Source organism: Ovis canadensis, chromosome 16, assembly GCF_042477335.2.
Source record: "Ovis canadensis isolate MfBH-ARS-UI-01 breed Bighorn chromosome 16, ARS-UI_OviCan_v2, whole genome shotgun sequence".
Taxonomy (NCBI): domain Eukaryota; kingdom Metazoa; phylum Chordata; class Mammalia; order Artiodactyla; family Bovidae; genus Ovis; species Ovis canadensis.
Genome location: NC_091260.1, coordinates 48,630,952 through 48,649,787, shown reverse-complemented (window position 1 = coordinate 48,649,787; position 18,836 = coordinate 48,630,952). Strand labels below are relative to the sequence as shown.

Genomic DNA, 18,836 nt, shown 5'->3' with positions numbered 1-18,836 from the left:
CTCTACTGCTTATGACCCATTTTGAACTTAAGTAGGAAAACCACTTGAATTTGGTTTTCGTCTAACATCATCCATAGTCTATAATACATATAAAATAAACAGCAAGTAATAATTCATTAGCAAAACATGTAAAGCAAGAAGTGCACATCGAAATGATGTATAATATAACCACATTTAAGAACATATTCCAGTCTCAAACAGTAAGGCTCAACAATGCAAAAGCAAAATTACTTTTGTACCAGCCTAATATAACCCTTCCCACACACAAAAAAACACTTAGGCTCAGAAAATTAAATAGCAAGTTAGGTATTTCCATGCAGATTATGGAGCAAGAATTTGGATCAAGATCTTCCCTATTACAAACTTAGTTTTCATTTCACAGAATAATTACGAATGTATATTTTCAAAAAAGAAATGTCAGTTTTCTAAGCAAAATAGTTTAATTTGGTAGTATTAAAAATATATATTTCACAGCATTATAAAAGTAAACTGTGGTTAATGCAGACCTGCACAAATTACCGGTAAGGTCTGAAGTAGTACTGTTTCAATTTGTAATTCCCATTTTATCTCTGCATGAGTCTATAAGCATATAATAAAATCAACTGGAGGTAAAGGAAGCAGGGTTTGACAAGTTTATTTCAAACAACCTTCTTAATATTGCTACAAGTCTCCTCATCACTGATCTACCTAGAATATTTAGAAAGCCCTTTTCTTAAGTCTCACAACTTTCAGTGATCTCTGAAGTTTCTGCTACCTCTAAACTCTCAGTACTTACTCAGCTTCACGGTTCCACACCAATAAACTTCAACTACACTATTTCCTGCCTACCTCCTCTAGTTTCTCATTCTCCACTCTCCCTCTCCCCAAGCACTTTCTATCTATGGTTCCTTCCTATCTCTGGGCCTTGGTATTATATACTCTTTCTACTTGACTTTCCCCCTACATCTTCACTTGCTGTTTCCCTGTTAGTCCTGGATTAACTAAGTATCAGAGTTTTCCCTGACAATCCCCCTAACCACCTATCAACTCCCTTTCACATATTCCAATTTTACATTATTTTGAGCATTTATTTCTACTTAAAATTCTGTGTCGACTTGCTTTTATCTGTGTTCTCCCTACTAGAACATAATTCAAGGTTTTCACCACTGAATCACCAACAAAAGAAAATTACCCAGCACATAGTAAGGTAAATAAATATTTGTCAACTATGACTAAAGGAGGAAGGAATGAACAAATTATAGCAATATTACAAGAAAGGTAACATACAGTATATTATAGAAGCTCAAATAAGGAAGATATTCAACCCAGCTGAGAAAGTGAACATTAACTTTGTAGAAAATGTGTTTCTAGTTAGAGTGAAGAGAACAGTTTGGAAAACGATAGAACTAGAATAGGGATAGTAGTTATGAAGCCAATGCAATCACCCAAGAAAGAAAATGAGGCCTCTGTAATGGTATGACAACACAAACGGAAAAAAAGATTTATTCAAGGAGAGGGAAATGGCAACCCGCTCCAGTATTCTTGCCTGGGAAATTCCACGGACAGCAGAACCTATTGGGGTACAGTCTATAGGGTTGCAAAAGAGTCAGACATGACTTAACAACTAAAACAACGTATTTTGTTTTATTTTTAATTTTATTGAAGTATAGTTTATTTACAATGTTGTTAATTTCTGCTGTAGAACAAAGTGAATCAGTTATAAATATAAGTATTATCTTTCATATTTTATTCCATTATGGCTTGTCACAGGATATTGAATAAACTTCCTAGTGCTTACAAAAAAAAAAAAGATTTTTCAGTATTTCAAGGATAAAATCATTATCATCTGGTCACAGATTTGACATGTAAAAAAAGGACAAGGAATGAGGTCAGAATGTCTCCTGGGTGTTCTCTTGGGTGATCTGGCCCATTAAAGTAATGCGCTGAAGACCCAGATGGAAAATAGAGAAAGATTTTTATAAGAATAAGGTAATCAGTAAGTGTGAAACATAGTAAGCTTGATATACATGATCACATGGTTAAGACACTGAGTAAACTGTTGAGAAAATTAGTCTGGAGCCCTCAAACTAAACACAAATTTGATGGTCATTTACTCAGCCAATAAATGATTTACGGTCCTTATCAAGCGCATATAGGGCGCTGGGGCTGTGCCCGGCGTGGGGGATACAATGGGGACCACCACCAAGCGCGTGTCCTCACAAAACCTACATTCCAGGAGACTATAAATACTACTGCAGTTGGCAACAGCAACAAGAGCTATGGAAGAAAACAAAACCAAATGGAAAATGATGCAGATGACGGTTACAACAGGTGATCAGAGAAGGCCTCACTGATAAAGTGGTATTTGAATAGACTTAAATGAAGTGAGACAGCAAGCCTACTAAGATTAGGGGAAGAATAATCCAGACAGAATGTAATAAGTACAAAGGCCCTGAGAAGAGACTGAGTAGGGATGAATAAAGAGAGGCTGTTTTGCCAAGTATAATGAACAAAAGGAAGACTTAGGAAATGAGAATGGTTGTGAAGAAGTCACTAACTAGATTATAATGGCAGTCATCACATATAGAGGTTGTATATTTTTAAGAAAAACTATTTTGTCACATATATTCCAGTATTTAATACAATGCTAAAATATAGCAGATGCTCAATGAATTCTCTTCAGATTGGTAAGTGAATAAATCAAATGGAATTCCCCCTACATTTGAACTCAATTTATATTTAACCACTTCCTGAACTCCAATTCATCCCAAAGGAGAAACCAAATACCAATCTAAAAGTCTATAAGCTTTAGTAATCTTCAGAAGCAGAATTTTTAAAATAGTTTGAACAGTGACATCATCTCTAAAACAAGTACGTGCCCTTCCAAGAGGACTGCTTAGAAGGAAAACATCTACTTCATAACAAATAATTTCTAGACTGTCTGCTAAACAACACATCATTTGATAAATCCTTCACACAACTGGTAATGTTTTGATAAAATACCATGTAGACCTCTTCACTTCTGATCACGTTATCGAGCCAAGAATTTACCACAGTAGCTCAGCTCTATGCTAGGAAAAATCATTAAAAATAGTCTGAAAAAAAACTACATACCAGTATTACAAGAGCAGTAACTAATATAACCCTGAAAAGCATGGTTAAAAATATAGATTTACTGCATTTAATCATTCCTAATTAATAAAATCAAACAAGCAATCACTCAAAATTCACCACTAAAAACAAGCATTCTTTTGGTAACTAATAATCCACACAGTTTAAATCTGGTTCAGTGAACTAAATATTCTAGACTCAGAATCAACAAAGATATTCCAAGGTTATTAAATGTTCCCACCTTCAGGGAATTACAAAGTCACTGTTTTCCATACTTTCAAAAGGTATATGCATAAGAATATTTTAAGTGAATACTAATATCTTTAAAATTACCAACATTTAGAAAACTCACTTCATCAAAACTTCTTCACCTTTAGTATAGTTGAATATTGCTTCACTTTCACATTTACTCTTGTTTTTGCATACTGAAATAAATAAATGTTATTCTATTTTACTCATTTATACTAAGCACATGTTGCCAAATTGCTGTCAAGTATTTAATCAATTTCCTATGCAATACTCTTCTTCTACTTTCTTGAGGATATGCACACCAAGAGATGGGCAGTAAAATCTTCCTCACAAAGCACTGCCAACTCAGAGAAAAAAAACCTAAAATTCAATAAAGGATTGAGTAAAAAACAAAAAACAATTAAAATTTATCTTAAATCAAGGAATAGAAAACACTATCAAGCATACATAGAAGAAAAACTAGTCCATTTCTATAGCATGTCTTATTACAGTAGAGTCACCAGAAGACTAGAAATGGAATAAGAGAAATAGAAATCAATGAAAGAAATTGAAAAAACAAGGGAAAAATAGAGAAACAATCACATGAAGATACTCTGCAACTATTAATGAGGTCTTCCACTGAAAATATTATTGCAGTGAGGTCCAAGAAACGCTTACCATCTACCCTTTTTCTCCATAAAAATACTAAGCCAATTTTTATAATCATTCTACCAATTTAATTAGGTCAACACAAAACTTTCATTGGATTGGAATTCTAGTTTTTCCAACATACTAACTGGTAGCTTTGAACTCCATATGGTGATCTATTAATTTTTCTTTAAACAGTCATTTTGAAAAAATACAAGGAAAAAAATTCACCTATCCAAATGTGTTAATGCCTAAAATCTATTAAAAGGTTAGACTGAAGAGGAAAAAAAGACATATTCAGAAAATGATTTTTAAAGTTTTTTTAAAGTTGGAATTAGTGGAATTATTCCAACTTCTATTTAATCATATAAATTCACTTCCCTTTCAAATTAAAAAAATCCATATATATCATGATACACCTGACACACATAAGCAAACCTGGATTAAAATAACTTCGACTTTACATACAACACACTATTGAGCAAATGAAGTTAAATGCAAAAGGGTATATGCAATGTAGGAGAAAATCACATAAACTAATCTATGGTATTAGAAGTCAGAATAGCGCTGTCCTTGGCGGGGGAGGTAGTGCCTAAATGAAGAGAGAATGGGAACTTCTAAGGTATTGCAATATTCTGATTCTTGACCTGGGTTCTGATTATCAAAATGTTCAATTTGTTAACTTTCATAGAACTGTAAATTTATGACAACTCTCAGATCTACATTTTCTTCAATTATAAATAACATTTACTGCTTTCTTACTACAGTAAATATTTTAACAACAAAAAAAGATGTTTTAACAACTCCACAGTTTTTAAGTACTGTCCTCTACAGTACCCCCATTCTATAAACCCAAAATGAGTATTAAAATTCTTTTTCTTAGTCCACTCTCAGTAAAATACTTTGTCTTTAATTTATGCCCTATTTGTCTTGATTTAACCACATCTACTCAAAGTTGAAACAATGTCTCATTTTTTTTTACAGTTCACTCTTAAACTCTCCCTCTTCTCATCTCCTCTGCTTTAACTGACCATGTAAAAAACACCTATTATCTATTTATATCTACCTGCCAACTGGAATATTTTACAAACATTTCACTAACTCCTCCAATAGAGATGAGAAAATATGCTCAGAAAAAGGCAGTTTGTCCAAAGTAAAAAAATTCCAAGAGGCAAGGTTCCAAAGCTCAGGCGCTTACAGTTCCAGACCGTCTATGTGTCAAGCAACTGTTTAGTCAGTAAGTCCTCTCCTACTCCTTTGCGAACCCAAGGACTGCAGCCCGCCAGGCTCCTCTGCCCATGGGATTTCCCAGGCAAGAATACTGGAGTGGGTTGCCATTTCCTTCTCCAGGGGATTTTCCTGACCCAGGGATCGAACCCGTGTCTCCTGTGTTAGCAAGTGGATTCTTTACCACTGAGCCACCAGGGAAAGCATGTTATTAATGCTGTCCACATTCATACCACACTGTCCATATTAGTATCCTACTATTTTATATATTTTTTACTTTATTGTCTATCTTTATACATATAATCCTACTATTCAAATTGTAGACATATATAATACTTTATCAAGTCATATCTCACCTACCTTGAACTATGCTATGAAGCAATTACCTGTCTTGAAAACAACCAGGATGCAAAAGAAAGCACTCCAAAAGATGTCAATAAAATTCAAAGTATATATCATCAAAGTTTATTCACTACAGTTCATATGTTATTGACAGTAAAGCCCTTTAATTCCTATAATCACAACCTATTTATCCTTATTTCCATATAATGTTAACAAGTCCAGTTACACAGTTTCTATTTTACATCACAGTAATATAAAAAAAAATCTCTAAAGTAACTCCAAATATGCTAAAAATAAACATAATATTTATACACACACATACTTCCCCCATTCATATTCAAGTACCCCAGGTGAATATTTAGTGGCAATATACTTATTTAAAAAATAATGACACTTTTTTCTGACACACTTTTATAATATAGAAATAATTACTGATGTAAGTAAAAGAAATTTCCCAGGACTCAAAAATTAAATCTAAACTTTCTTAACAAAACAACTGTTACAAAAACAATAATATAGCAAAAGGCAACTGCCACAGTCTATCCAAATCTCTGAAGCTTTTAATTTCCTTTTGAAAACCAGCATTTTTTAAAAATTTCTTCATTCTGCCAGGTAAAACAATATACACTTATATATGCAAAACAATGTGGAAACATGAACACACAACACTGAATTCTTCCGTGACAGAAAAGGGCTATTTTAAGGTTTTATTAAAATACAAAGTGATTTAAACTTTAAGACTATGCCAATCTAAAATTTAGCTCATTACAAAGCTATAAATTTTTATGTTAAGAATTATTCCTACATGAAATACAGAATCCTTTACAATATAAGAATTAATCCAGTCCACTTTATACCACGTTACAGCATTCAAAAATAACACAAATTACAACCTATAGTAATAAAATCACAAATCACTCTAAATAAACAAGATAAAATAGCTATTTGCATTCAAATATCCCACTACCATGACTTTATACTAACGTTCTGCGACAGACATGAATAAAATTGTATCCACAACACACTGTTAAATAAAACATTCCACAATATTCCACTCGCCACCCCAGACAGTGCCATATAGCTAGACATTAGAGTTCACAGCTCACCTACCTCCAACCACTGGAGTCTTCTCACTCTTTTTGCAACTCTATCCCCTCAATTTATCTTTTTTTTTTCCTTGGGGGAGGGGGTTGGTGGTGATGTGTTTATGGTGAAGGTTAGGGAGTATATTATACAGAATTATGAGTGAAAGAAAAACCAGGGCAATTAAAAAGTTTTACTATATGAGGGATGAATATTAAGCATGGAAATAACTAGCAATATTATTTTAAGATGTGATTTCTCAAAATATGAAACTATTGATAAAAAATATATATGTATACACATCTAAAAACAGTTAAATACACTTTTATCTGGCAAGCTGTTTCTTCTAAGTAACTACAAGTACATTACTTGGCAATCTTCTTTGTTTACAGCTTCTGTGTCTCTTCACTATTTATTCATTGTAAGAAACACATGAAATTACACTGGGTTCTGAACAAGATTACTTACAATCCCTGTAAGTGGCAATTCAACTCTTGTTTTGCTCCTTTTCACAGAGTGTTAATTTCCCCAAACACTGTTCATCCTTTACCCAAATAATCAGAGGGTAGGATGTCTGGATTTGGCAACGAAACAGTCCATGTTTTTCAGGATAATCTTAATTTCAAATATTCTCTCTCACCGTCAGGTTACATGTTTAAAGTCAGAAAATACGTTTAAAGTCAAAGTCATTTTAATGTGGAAAATAATAAAAACACTTCTGGTATCTACTTCCAAACTGCACGTATCTAGAAATAAGTTTGATACAAATTTACAGAGCCCTTTAAGCATGCAATATTAATGAAGGGGAGGTATACTACAAAACAATGGAAGGAAATTATTTATGCTTAGGTTTGGAATGCGGCCAAACATCTATATACTCATAATCAGAAGCACACAATTACTTTACAACATGCCTAAAATCTCTCAGTCTAGTCAAGCACTACCTTCAAAGGTTTGAAAAGCGCTGGTCTGAAATATTATCAGCCTTCAGTAGATTTACATACAAAGCTCATCACCAATTTTTTCTCAACAATATGCCAGGAATATGTTCGTTCAGAAAAGTAAGTACAATTATTTAAACACTATCCTTTTATGCAAAGGTATTACAGGTGTCAACAATTTGATGAGGATTCCCCTCTAGGTCATTCCTTATCTATCTCCCATTTTTTTCCTGAATTCCTCTAGCTTTGGATTCCTTTATAAAGATAACTGGCAGGTGCTTCAAATACTATGTCCTGATACAGGTATATCCCAACCATAATATAAACTCTGTAAAGCCAAGAATTATGCCTTCCTGATTCACATTAACATTTACTACAAAAATATACTGACTTAACATTAGCAAACCATTACAAATCCAAATTCTTCAACATTTTAGGATAAACAAAATGGCAAAGTACTTGAAGGGGTCAGATTCTTTAAAATTCAGGTAATTAAGGTTTAAAACTCTTTGTATATTGCTTACTAATCTCAACTGATTCCTTGAACAGATACGTTTGAAGCCTTGGTACATCCCCAATTTTATTATATTTTATATAAATTTTGTCATTACTAGTCACATCACTCAGTTTATGCAATATGTCTGGCTAGACAGCTCCACAAGAGGAATATTAAGTTTGTACTTAGGTTTATGTTCTCTTTCAATCTTATGATTCTGAACCCATGAATGTTATATTTAGCTAGTTTTACATAATTATTTTCAATTTAGTTTGGCATCTGTATAATCTTTTAAGTACATTTATCCTATCAATGTAACTTTGAAGTAGCTATTCAGCTTTAACCCAGTCATAGTAACAAAAATAGCACAGATAATACAAAACAATGGATGATCCAAAAAGCATTAACAGTCAACTCTCAATTATTCCTATGTGGATTACCTAATAAATACTTTAGCCTGTTTATATCCACTATTCTAAGAGTATTTGCTTAAGAAATAAAAATTGATGCTAACAATTCAAATGAAAGATACATCAATCTGCAGTAGGGGATGAAAGAATACAAAATCATCCCCAACCATATATAAAGTTATTTATATATTTAGAATTCTTCCACTATTATTTACCTTTTTATGAAGGGTAGATAACTGAGAGTGGACTGCATTCAGCTTGGTGATAGGAGTACAGATACACAGGCATGCAAACCATTCACTCACCCCACTGTGCTTTTCACAGCCCTATTTTCAGTAGCCTGAGACCTGGGAGGGGGAGGAGGCAGCAAGTCACTGCAGATGATCACTTAAAAGGAAATTGAGAGTTGACTATAATTTACATTTAAAGTACTATGAAATACCATACTCCTACGTGTACTCATTGCTGTTTATGGGAATCCTTCTCACAGTAATTTAACAAGTGATTTAACAAGACTTTCTCTTTAACCTTTCGATATCCCAGAAACACCCTGATATCTGAGAATCACAAAGACTGAAGGTGAAAGGGCTATGCATGTAAAGTAGTATGCATTTTGGAGATCAGGAAACTGAAGCCTAAAGAGGTTAAACAAGCATGCCAAGATCAACCTCAGATTAAGAGAGAGAACTGAGTCCTCCAGAACTCAATTTCAATGCTAGAGCTGACAGTGCCTTCAACCCAAAGTTCTCCCCTTGGCTTCAAAGATCACAATCTTGCTAATTTTTAAGCTTTCTTCTCTTGTTGGCCTCTTTCCTTTTATTGATCCCTGTGCTGTGACATACACTCTAATCACCATATATGCTAACATCCAAATCTTTACCTTTTTCTCCATTTACATTCTTCCCTCTCTCAAGGCCCTAAAGCAGAGAACAATCAGATCACAAGTCAAAAACAATTACAAAAACATCCATGCCAGAAATTGCTGCTACCTCTTACACATCTCTGACAGAATCAATCATCTGAAACTCAAAGTGCAAAGCTGAACTCATTATCATCACTTTCAAAACAATTTCTCCATTTCTTGGCACCAATGCTTTCATTGTCAAGTCTGCAAATTTAAATATTCTTTTACTTCTATTCTCAATATTGTGTCCCTTTTCTCATCTCTCTCTCCATTCTTCCTTACATGTTTCAGTTATTATTATATGATATATGCTGAGAAAGAAGCTTAAGACCCAGTGAAAAAAGAACTGAGCAAAGAACTTCAATAAGGCAATAGCGAGTGATATTTAGAAAGGAATAAACAAAGATGTGGAAAAGTAGAGGAGGAAGGAATGAATTCCCACTGGAATGATAAGGAAGGATTTTCCCAGAAGTGGCATATGACCTAGACCTTAAAGAATTAGGATTTCTCTTAAGGGTGCTGAAAACGGAATTCTAAGCACAGAAAACAACCTATGCAAAGTAAACAGAAACCGCATGCCATGTGCAAGGAATAACAAACAGTCGTCTCTGACTAAAGCATAGAGTCTCAATCAAAGGCACAACACAATCTCCAAGGAGAAACAATATGATGTGGAATGTAGGTGCTTAGACTAGCAAATTCTCCACAACCCCGCTTTGAGAAGCACGAAAAGAAGGGAGTGCTTTACCCAAGCGAACTATGTGGAGAGAGAGACTGACTGAGAATGGTATGGTTAAGATAGTATAGAAGAAAATAATTCTGGAATCACAAAGGGCCTTCAATGCCAAACTAGGAAATCTGGACTTTATACTGTGTGCAAAAATGATTAAGTGCACATGTATTGTTGATATTTTAAATAAGAGAAATGAAAAGATCAGATCTAGATTTTGGGGAAATAATCCTGGCAATCATAGCAGAAAAAATGAAAAAAGGGAGAGAAAAGAATACTTTACTGTCATCCAGACCAGATAATGAGGTCATCCAAATGATATAATGCGCAGTAGACCAACGACAATGAAAACAGGAGAAGCTGGATTCAGTAGGTATTTCAGAGGCAAATTGGGGAAACACGTCAAATGCACAAAGTGGACAAGCAATAGGTCTCTAGCTTGAATACCAAAGGATGGTGGTAGTACCAAGAAAGTGAAAAGTGGGTAAGTTTTGGGGTGCAAAATTTTATACACCACAATCTCTGCCAATCACCTGCCACACATACACGCCAATAAATTTCGCAAGTTTAGAAGAAAAAGCGTGAATAAAAATGTAATTACTGTAACCATCTCAATTCATGGATTTTTTGAAGCCATGAGTGAAAAGGTTACAGAAGGTAGCATCAATAAAAGAGGGGACAAGAAAAGTCAAGAACAGAACCTTAGGGTACACTTGCTTAAGGAGCTGGAAGACCAGCCAGTAAACAGAGAAAGAGTGGCAAGAGGGTTAAGGAAAAGAACCAGAGTTTTAAGACTAGCGACAGTGTAGTAGCTGGAAGTGCATAATCTGCAGTTAGTCACTCACTAGTTATTCAGGTAAGACTGAATAACTTACCTTTCTGAGTTTCAGTCATTAGAATTTTAAAAGCCTGTATCTTCAACTGTAAAATAGGGATAAGAGAACCTCAAACAGTTGTCAGGGGCTTCCCAGGTGGCACAGTAGTAAGGACTCCACCTGGCAATGCAGGAAACACAAGAGACAGGGTTCTATCCCTAGGTCAGGAGGATCCCTTGGAGAAGGAAATTCAAGAAGGAATTTCCACTCCACTATTCTTGCCTGGAAAATCCCATGGACAGAGGAGACTGGCAGGCTACAGGCCACAGGGTGGCAAAGAGTAGGACATGACTGAGCATGCATACACAGAAAGAGCTGTTGAAGATTAAGTAAAATAATACGTTTTACTGTCTGGAACAATATTAATACAGTAGTAGTACTAATAATAGAATGGGGAACTTAAAAATGCCAATGAATTTTGCATGAGGTTACTAGGATCCTTTAAGAAAACTGTTTTAAGTACAGGGGGAGAGCTGTTCTTACAAGACTGAAGGAGTTAAGAAAGAAAACTGGAGTGAGGATAAACTATTCTGTGTGCAAAGCCTATGAAAAAATGACTGTTTTAAAAATCTTTGTCTTTATTGTTCCATATGTCTCACCATCATCCCATGCCTAGCAAAGTGATCCATAGGAAGAATACAACAAATGTTTGCTGAATATGAGAAAATTAACCTAACAGGAAGTAAAGCAGCAAGAAATCTTCTACAAAGAATCTTAGGGGAAACAGAATTAGGAGCATAAAATTCTTTTCCAGTTTAGCCTTGGAAATGAAGAGAGATGCTTTATCCTCTGATTCGAGGAAACAGAAGGTGAGTATAGGTGAAATATAAAGGGAAGAAGACAAGTTGATTCACATTAGACAGCTTCTATCTTCTTAATAAAGAAATAAAAGAAATAAAATCCTCCTCTATGCAGGGTAGGAGGATTCCAAAGTCAGTTTAGAATCTGGAGAAAAAAATTAGTGGGTTCATCCATTTCAACATATATTCAACTTAATCTGCCTCGAGTACCCTGGTCTAGTGCCCCATCATCTCTCAGATTCTACCAGTGGCCTACAGAGCAGCTCCTCTTCCTACTGTCTCTTCTCAAGGTGTGGTATATTCTCTTGATGTGAGCCCTCATTTCCTTCCACCACTACTATTTTATGAGAAGTCAATCCCTCTGTGAAGCTGCCTCTGAGCCTCTCCTCAAAGAGTTAATCATTCTCTCCTCTAGGCTACTTCTGTTCCTTGTACAGTTTGATTAGTTTATTGTTCCATATTGCAATCACTTCTTTATGTCTGTTCCAGTAAACTCCAAAAAAGGGAGTAATATCTTCCTCATCTTCAGTCCTCCAGCACTTAATTCAGCATTTATTATACAAAAAGCAGTCAAATGTTTTTTCATCTAACTGAAGTGATTAAACATGAGTTTAATCCTAACTAGAAAAAAAAATCACAAAACACAAAGCGTTCAAATCTGCATCATTCAGATAACCTTCCTGCTTTTCTAAGTATTAAAGAGCAGCTACGACAGTCAACCTTTTCATTCCTACTAATGGAAAAATAAAAGGATTGAATGGTCAAAAATATGTAAGACTCAATACTTAATAAATTATATTTTAATAGTTATATTTGAATATACATGTTTCCATGTCCTAGGAATTCACCTTGAACACAACAAGTAAATTATACTAGGAAAGGTTTCTTATTCCAGGAAGAATACTCTCTCTTCAAGTTATTCAGTACCAGGAAGAGATGCCCTAGTGGACTGATAAAAAAGAAAAAAAAAAAAAAAAAAAGACTATCCTTGGGGTGGAAGTGGTTAAGGGAAGCATTTCAGTTTCAAAATAAATTTTGGCATGCAAAACAGAGAGAGTATTTAATGATACCAACAGCAGTTATCAGGGACTTTCACAATTGAGTAATTGCCTGAACAAAACTTAAAGCAACAATTTTCAATAAATCAACCATAGGACCTCCTACAATGAAGTTTTTAAACTCAAAATTTACCCATAAACAATTTTTAACTGAAGCACTTTCATACAAACCATAGCAGTAACATCAAAACAAAAATTAAAGAAACTTAAACCTCTGCTGGGCTTCAAGAAGCTTGCAAGGATGGCCAAGTCTCATTACCAAGAAATTTTCTGGAATCAGGGAGAAAAACCATAGAGTAGAATATCTAATATTTTTAAATAAAATACCACATTTTATCTTAAGTACATATAATAGATTGTTCTTTACTTAGACCTAATACTGGTAATGTCACAGTTTTTTTTTTTTACACTTGTTATATTCAAGAACTTATAAAATGCTGTATGTCAATTATCTCTCAAGAAAAGAAAAAAATGATCACAGTAGGGGTGGGGGCCTAGGAAACAAACTATGTGATGGGGACATACAAGAGTTTCTTATAACTTACTATATTCATGTATTCACATATGATTTATATATTTTGAAGCTTTTCTTAACGAATTAAAAAACAATAAAAAAGAATTCCAGTTCAGAGAGATTATACCCAATTAATTGTATGTCTCAAAAATAAATGAAAGCTTCAATACAGTGATTCCTGGTTAACAAGTTCATAATATTAAAAACAATCATCTGAAATACTTTAAATGTGATATCAAGAAGCAAGAAGTTTGATTTTATTGTTCAGGAAAGCAACTAACATTTAGTTAACATCACTCACAAAGTCCTAGGTCCCATTCTGAATACTATATGGCCTAGTTCATTTACTTCTCATATTCTTAACAGCCTTCAAGAATAACCTGAAGTTAATTTTTTTTGAGCTGAAGAAACCAAAAGTTAATGAAGGTTAAATAAACTGCCTCCAATCATCCAGCTGAGTTACAACTCAAAACCATTTGACTTTATACTACACACTGATGGCTCCTCTAGGAATTACAATAACCATGGCCTCTATTTTATAATGAACTTTGTTAGACAGCTACACAATGACTTTCTCAAAGGTTACATAAAAATAATGAGAATGAGAGCAAACACTGCCTTACAGCATTTAAGAAATTTTTTCGGTTACTCAAACTTTATCTAAAACATGCCGTAATCCAATCCACAAACAGCTGCCCTTCAGCTGCAACCCAGACTGCCCCACAGTTCTCAAATGATTACAGAAGCTTAATTCCTCATGAACTTTCATGTTAGATCCACAAGCCTTCTTCTAACAATGAGTGTTTGTCAGAATAGCAATTTCTCAAACAACAGAGTCACTATACAATGAATCTAACTCAGATTATTTTTCTTATTCAAGACTTCCTTAAGATTTAAGAACAGTTCTCTCCTGTCCTCTCACTCTTAGTTGCATATTGCTTTTGCAGTTTCAGCTAGCTGTGCATACTTCATTCTAAACTGAAATACATCTTGTCCAGGAAAGCGTTTTCTGCACTTTTTGTATTGATATTATCCTAGAAACACCTATAGACACAGACGGTTACTAAACACTCAGGGAATATAGCATTCTAAATAATAAATATACAGCTATCTGTGTACTTGAGTAAAACTGGAGTAAATGAAAAGGTATCAACTCAGATTTGTACATAAGCTTTTTTACTACCCCAAATTTTGACACCAGACAAACTACTACATATAGGAGATCAGCAAAGTCAACTTAAAGCACAAGTATAATTCATTTTCTAGTACCACATTCAAACAGATTTTTAATGCACAAATTAAACCCAAGATCTATCAAATAAAGGGTCTTCTCACTTTCATCTAAAACATATATGCACATATATAAATTAAATCACTAAAACTACATCTTTTACAAAACTCAAATGCTAAATTGAGCCCTGTGGGAATCTTGCTTATTTTGTCAGGCAATTAACTAGGAAATCTTTTCCCTCATGTATTTTATACAGACTTTTCATATGTGTGTTTTAGTCAAGTTTCCAAACTGTTAAGTCAAAAGTTTTATATCTCTCTACATTAATATTCAAACCCTATCTGCTGAAAAAAGTTCTAATTTAGTGCATCAGTGACCTAATTAGTTGTCATTTTTATTATTTAAGCCCTATTTTATTTTAGAAACTCTGCAAAAGTACCTTGTTCACCCGAAACTAAGTCCCTGAACTTTTGGAATAAAATATCGTTACAAAAATTTATTGTAGCTGAATTAAAAACTAGCCTTTCAGTCCACAAAACAGTAATCTTACATTATGATATACAAAATAAAACAAATTAGAGAATGCGCTATGCTTTAGATAGATGAACCTCAACAATAAGCTCGCATCTAACAAATACTGTAAATAAGTCATTATGTCAAGTAGAACGTAGTTTTAAAGTTTTATATAGATTGTTTAAAAGGACTTTTTTTTAAAACTTCCCAAAGTGTTTTTCAGATCTCAAAAAGGAAACTGGTTCTATACAGCTGAACCAGGTTACACGCTAAGTTACAGCGGGTGTGAAACGACTTCATCGGAATCAATAGACTCAATCTTGTTTACCGTGGATGAGAAAAGAAAAACCTTGTATATAACTACCAAATCCTCGGCGAGATATTGAATAAATTCCAGTTATGGTGACTGATGAAAATAAACTGGCAGTAGCCGGATTAGATCCTTAAAAATATAACCCGGGTTTACCCAGTTCCGAAGGTGTAAACAAACCCGTCGCCACTGCAGAAGGTAAACAATGAACCTGCAGCGAGGGTGAGGGGGCGGTCTTTGCCAACTACAGTCTCAGCGGCCCGGGAAAGGGAAACAAGAGGGAAACACACACACACTTCGCAGAAATCATGGGCTCTGGGTTTCGCTACTGACTTATCAATGCTTTGGGTCCCCCAGGGCGGTGGGCAAGGAGAAAAGCATCACGCAGTCGGCAAGGACCGAGCAGGTCCGGCTTCGGCGCTGGGGGACGGGGAGGGCAGGATGTGGTCTCTCTTCCCTCAGACATCCTCTAGCAACCTAAATAACAGCCTCCACCTCCCTCCGGCCGCCCCTGGGATTCGGCTGCTTCAGCTCCGAGATAGGACGACTACGCTCCCCCCGCGGTCTAGAAAACCCAGAGGGTCGGCGACTCCGCCGAGTCCCGCTTGGTGCTCCTGGGCACCGCAGCACCCAGAGGCCCGGAAAAGGGCTTGGGGAGAGGAAAGCGGGCACCGGGAAGGGGGATGGGTCCGGGAAGACAGCCCCCGACTTGCTCCCGCGGGCCGGCAGGCGGGGCTCGGGTTCGGGCTCTGTCTCTCGTACCCGCGCAGGTCCCGTGCGGGGCCGGTCCCTGCCCGCGGCCCCCAACCCCGGCTCCTCCCCAGTAGGACGCCCTCGCCAGCGCCTTGCGTTACCTCGGGTCAGATCCAGCGGGACGTTCTCCTCGCCGCTGTCATTCCGCCCTGCGCGAAACAGACACATAGCCCCAATTACGATTCGCTCCCAGGCCAGCGGTGGCAGCCCTGGCTCCGACCAGCGCCCCGGTTCGCTCCACCCGCCCAGGGCCCGGGGGAGGCAAGTGCCAGGGGTGGCGGTTGCCGGGCGGCCAGGGGTGAGGGCTGCAGCAGACTTACCTCGTATTCGGAGGTTCTTCAGCGAGCGGCCGCGGCCGATCGCCGCCATATTGACGGGTTTCAGTCACAACACCGGAAACCTCGCCCAATCGCGCGAGAACCCCTTCCCCTCCCCGCGCGCCGCGCCTGCCCCCCGCGGCATCTCTCCCGCCCCTCGGCATCTCTCCCGCCCCTCGGCGGCGGCTGGCGGCCGGCAGCGGGTGGTGCCGGCTCACCCGGGGCGCGGAGGGAATAGGATGCCGACTCGGGATCTCGATAGAGCTTTCGACGGAGGGTGGAAGGCGCCGCGACGTGCTCGGCCCTCCGGAGCACGTCCGCCAGGAGGGGGCATTTCCCACGAGGGGAATCCCATTGATGCGAATTTGCAGCGTGGAGGATGCTTCCCGTCCAGCCGCCGCGGAAACCGTAATCTAAACCGACGCTAGGTGGGAGGAGGCCGTGATGCGCCGGACTGGCCACCTGCTGAAACCATCCCGGATGACTGTTTTCAAGTCCTGAAATAGCCCGTCTTCCTTATTTATCAATTAAGACGATTTTATTAAAACAACAATACCAAAAAAAAAAAAACTTAACCGTTTTAATGTAACTAAATTCTGCCTAGAATCGCTTTGCTCCAACCAAGTTAACATATAACAAAAGTTTGTTCTCCGTCCTCGCTCAAACCTCCGTGCTAAGCAGCCTTGCGTTTGATTTTCAAAGCCACACGCAGCCAGGCTGGCTTCTTTAAGTGGAAGTGGTCGGGTGGAAGTTTTGTTTTTGACCGCTTGGAGCAGAACCCGAGAACAGGATGAAGAAGTCAGGGGTGCAGGGTGGTGGTCCCTGGCGGTGGGTGGGATTGTTCCCGCGCACGCGCGGGCGCCTGCAGGCCCGGGGAAAGGGTTTCCTTTCTTCCTGGAACCAAGAGTAGTGGCAGAAGCCTCCGTCCGGGTTTTCCCTCTGTGTAACTCCTGAAACAGTGGTGCAGATGTTGTGGACCAATATTTTTTATAGATGAACCTAACACTAAGTGTAGAGACTTTAATCACTATATAGGCATCTGGCCACAGACCCAGCAACTTTGTTTTACAGTAGATTAACTTTGTTTTTTATTAACTTTTTATTTGGTATTGGGGCACAGCTGATTAAAAACTAGATTAACTTTAAAGAGAGGGGTGACTGTTTCGTCTCTTCCTATTCCTCAACGCTTTCCTTTCTGTTCTATAAGACTGGAGATTGATTAACAGGAGATATCTTGCTGTCTTTTCCCAGCTACCCGTTAATGCATTGTCCATAATAAATAAGTGTTCAATAAATAATGAATTATCTGAATAAATGCCCTAGATTCCTTGTTTCAACGCTCTTTTTGCTGTTTTTAAAAAAAGCTATTTGTACATACCAATTGCAGTCGTTAATAATAAAGAACAATGGGAAAAAATAAAAGTAGGAATTATGCAGATTATTGCAGCATTTGAAAATGATGCAGGTCTAGTGTATTTGTAGGAAATAATGTTCATGATATTAAATCTAGCAAAAGATTAGTTCTCTTATAAACACTTAAAACATAAAAGTATATAAAATATTTTACATGTATGTATGGAGAGAAAAGTCTGATATATACATCAAAATGTTAAATTTTTTCCTTTTTAAGTGGTGGTATTAGACATAGGGTTTATCTTCTTGCTTGCTTGTCTGTACTTTTAAAATGTCCTATGATCAGTACATATCGATTGTAAAAGAAGTAAAAATTTTAACGAGAAAAGTAAAAGCAGGATAGAGTAGCATCATCAAGAAAATAAAAAAGGAATACTTATTCCTTAAGATACCATTTTCTGTATATTTCAGGTCCTTTTCTTAGGAGATCTGCAATCAGATATCTGCTGCTGATACACTTCTTAGATTCAAGGATGTGATACAATTAGCCTACTTTTTAAAAATATACTCTGATATTAATATTCTAGTTACAGCTTAAGGCAAAACCTGAAGTCTAGTTAGAACATTAAAATTTTGTATTTCATTTCTTTATGTAGCACATTTCACCATTTTAGAAAAGCAGAAATCTAACAATGAAATTCCACCAGCATCTTAGGATTGTTACAATTTTCAACCACCCTTTCAATCAATTAATGAAATTCTCATCTATTCTGAATTAACTCTTTCCCAGTACAATTTAACTTCGTTTTCTTTTTCAGTCTTCCATGAAAATTGAGTACAACCAATACAGTTTTAAATGACTTAAGATACTTGAGAACCTGAATCTAACAGTCTTTTATCTTTATAACTATCGATATATGTTCCTATTTAAAGATCATTATTCAATTACTCCATCTCTTTCAGGAGAAAAAAATCATCTTTCTCCAAGACTTACATCTTACAATGAAACTAGT

General features: G+C 36.6%; 1 protein-coding gene across 2 annotated transcripts in view; it reads right to left on the bottom strand.

Moving 5' to 3' along the window:
* RICTOR (RPTOR independent companion of MTOR complex 2) overlaps window positions 1–17,411 on the bottom strand; it is a 122,095-nt gene extending 104,684 nt beyond the window's left edge. For both annotated transcript variants that reach the window (XM_069556140.1, XM_069556141.1), the window contains exons 1-2: window positions 16,474–17,411; window positions 16,255–16,302 (exon numbers count right to left, since the gene is read on the bottom strand). In XM_069556140.1, the coding sequence (XP_069412241.1) occupies window positions 16,255–16,302; window positions 16,474–16,522 (97 nt within the window). In that variant the 5' untranslated portion in view covers window positions 16,523–17,411. The remainder of the gene's footprint in view (window positions 1–16,254; window positions 16,303–16,473) is intronic.
* Between the last annotated feature and the right edge of the window lie 1,425 nt (window positions 17,412–18,836).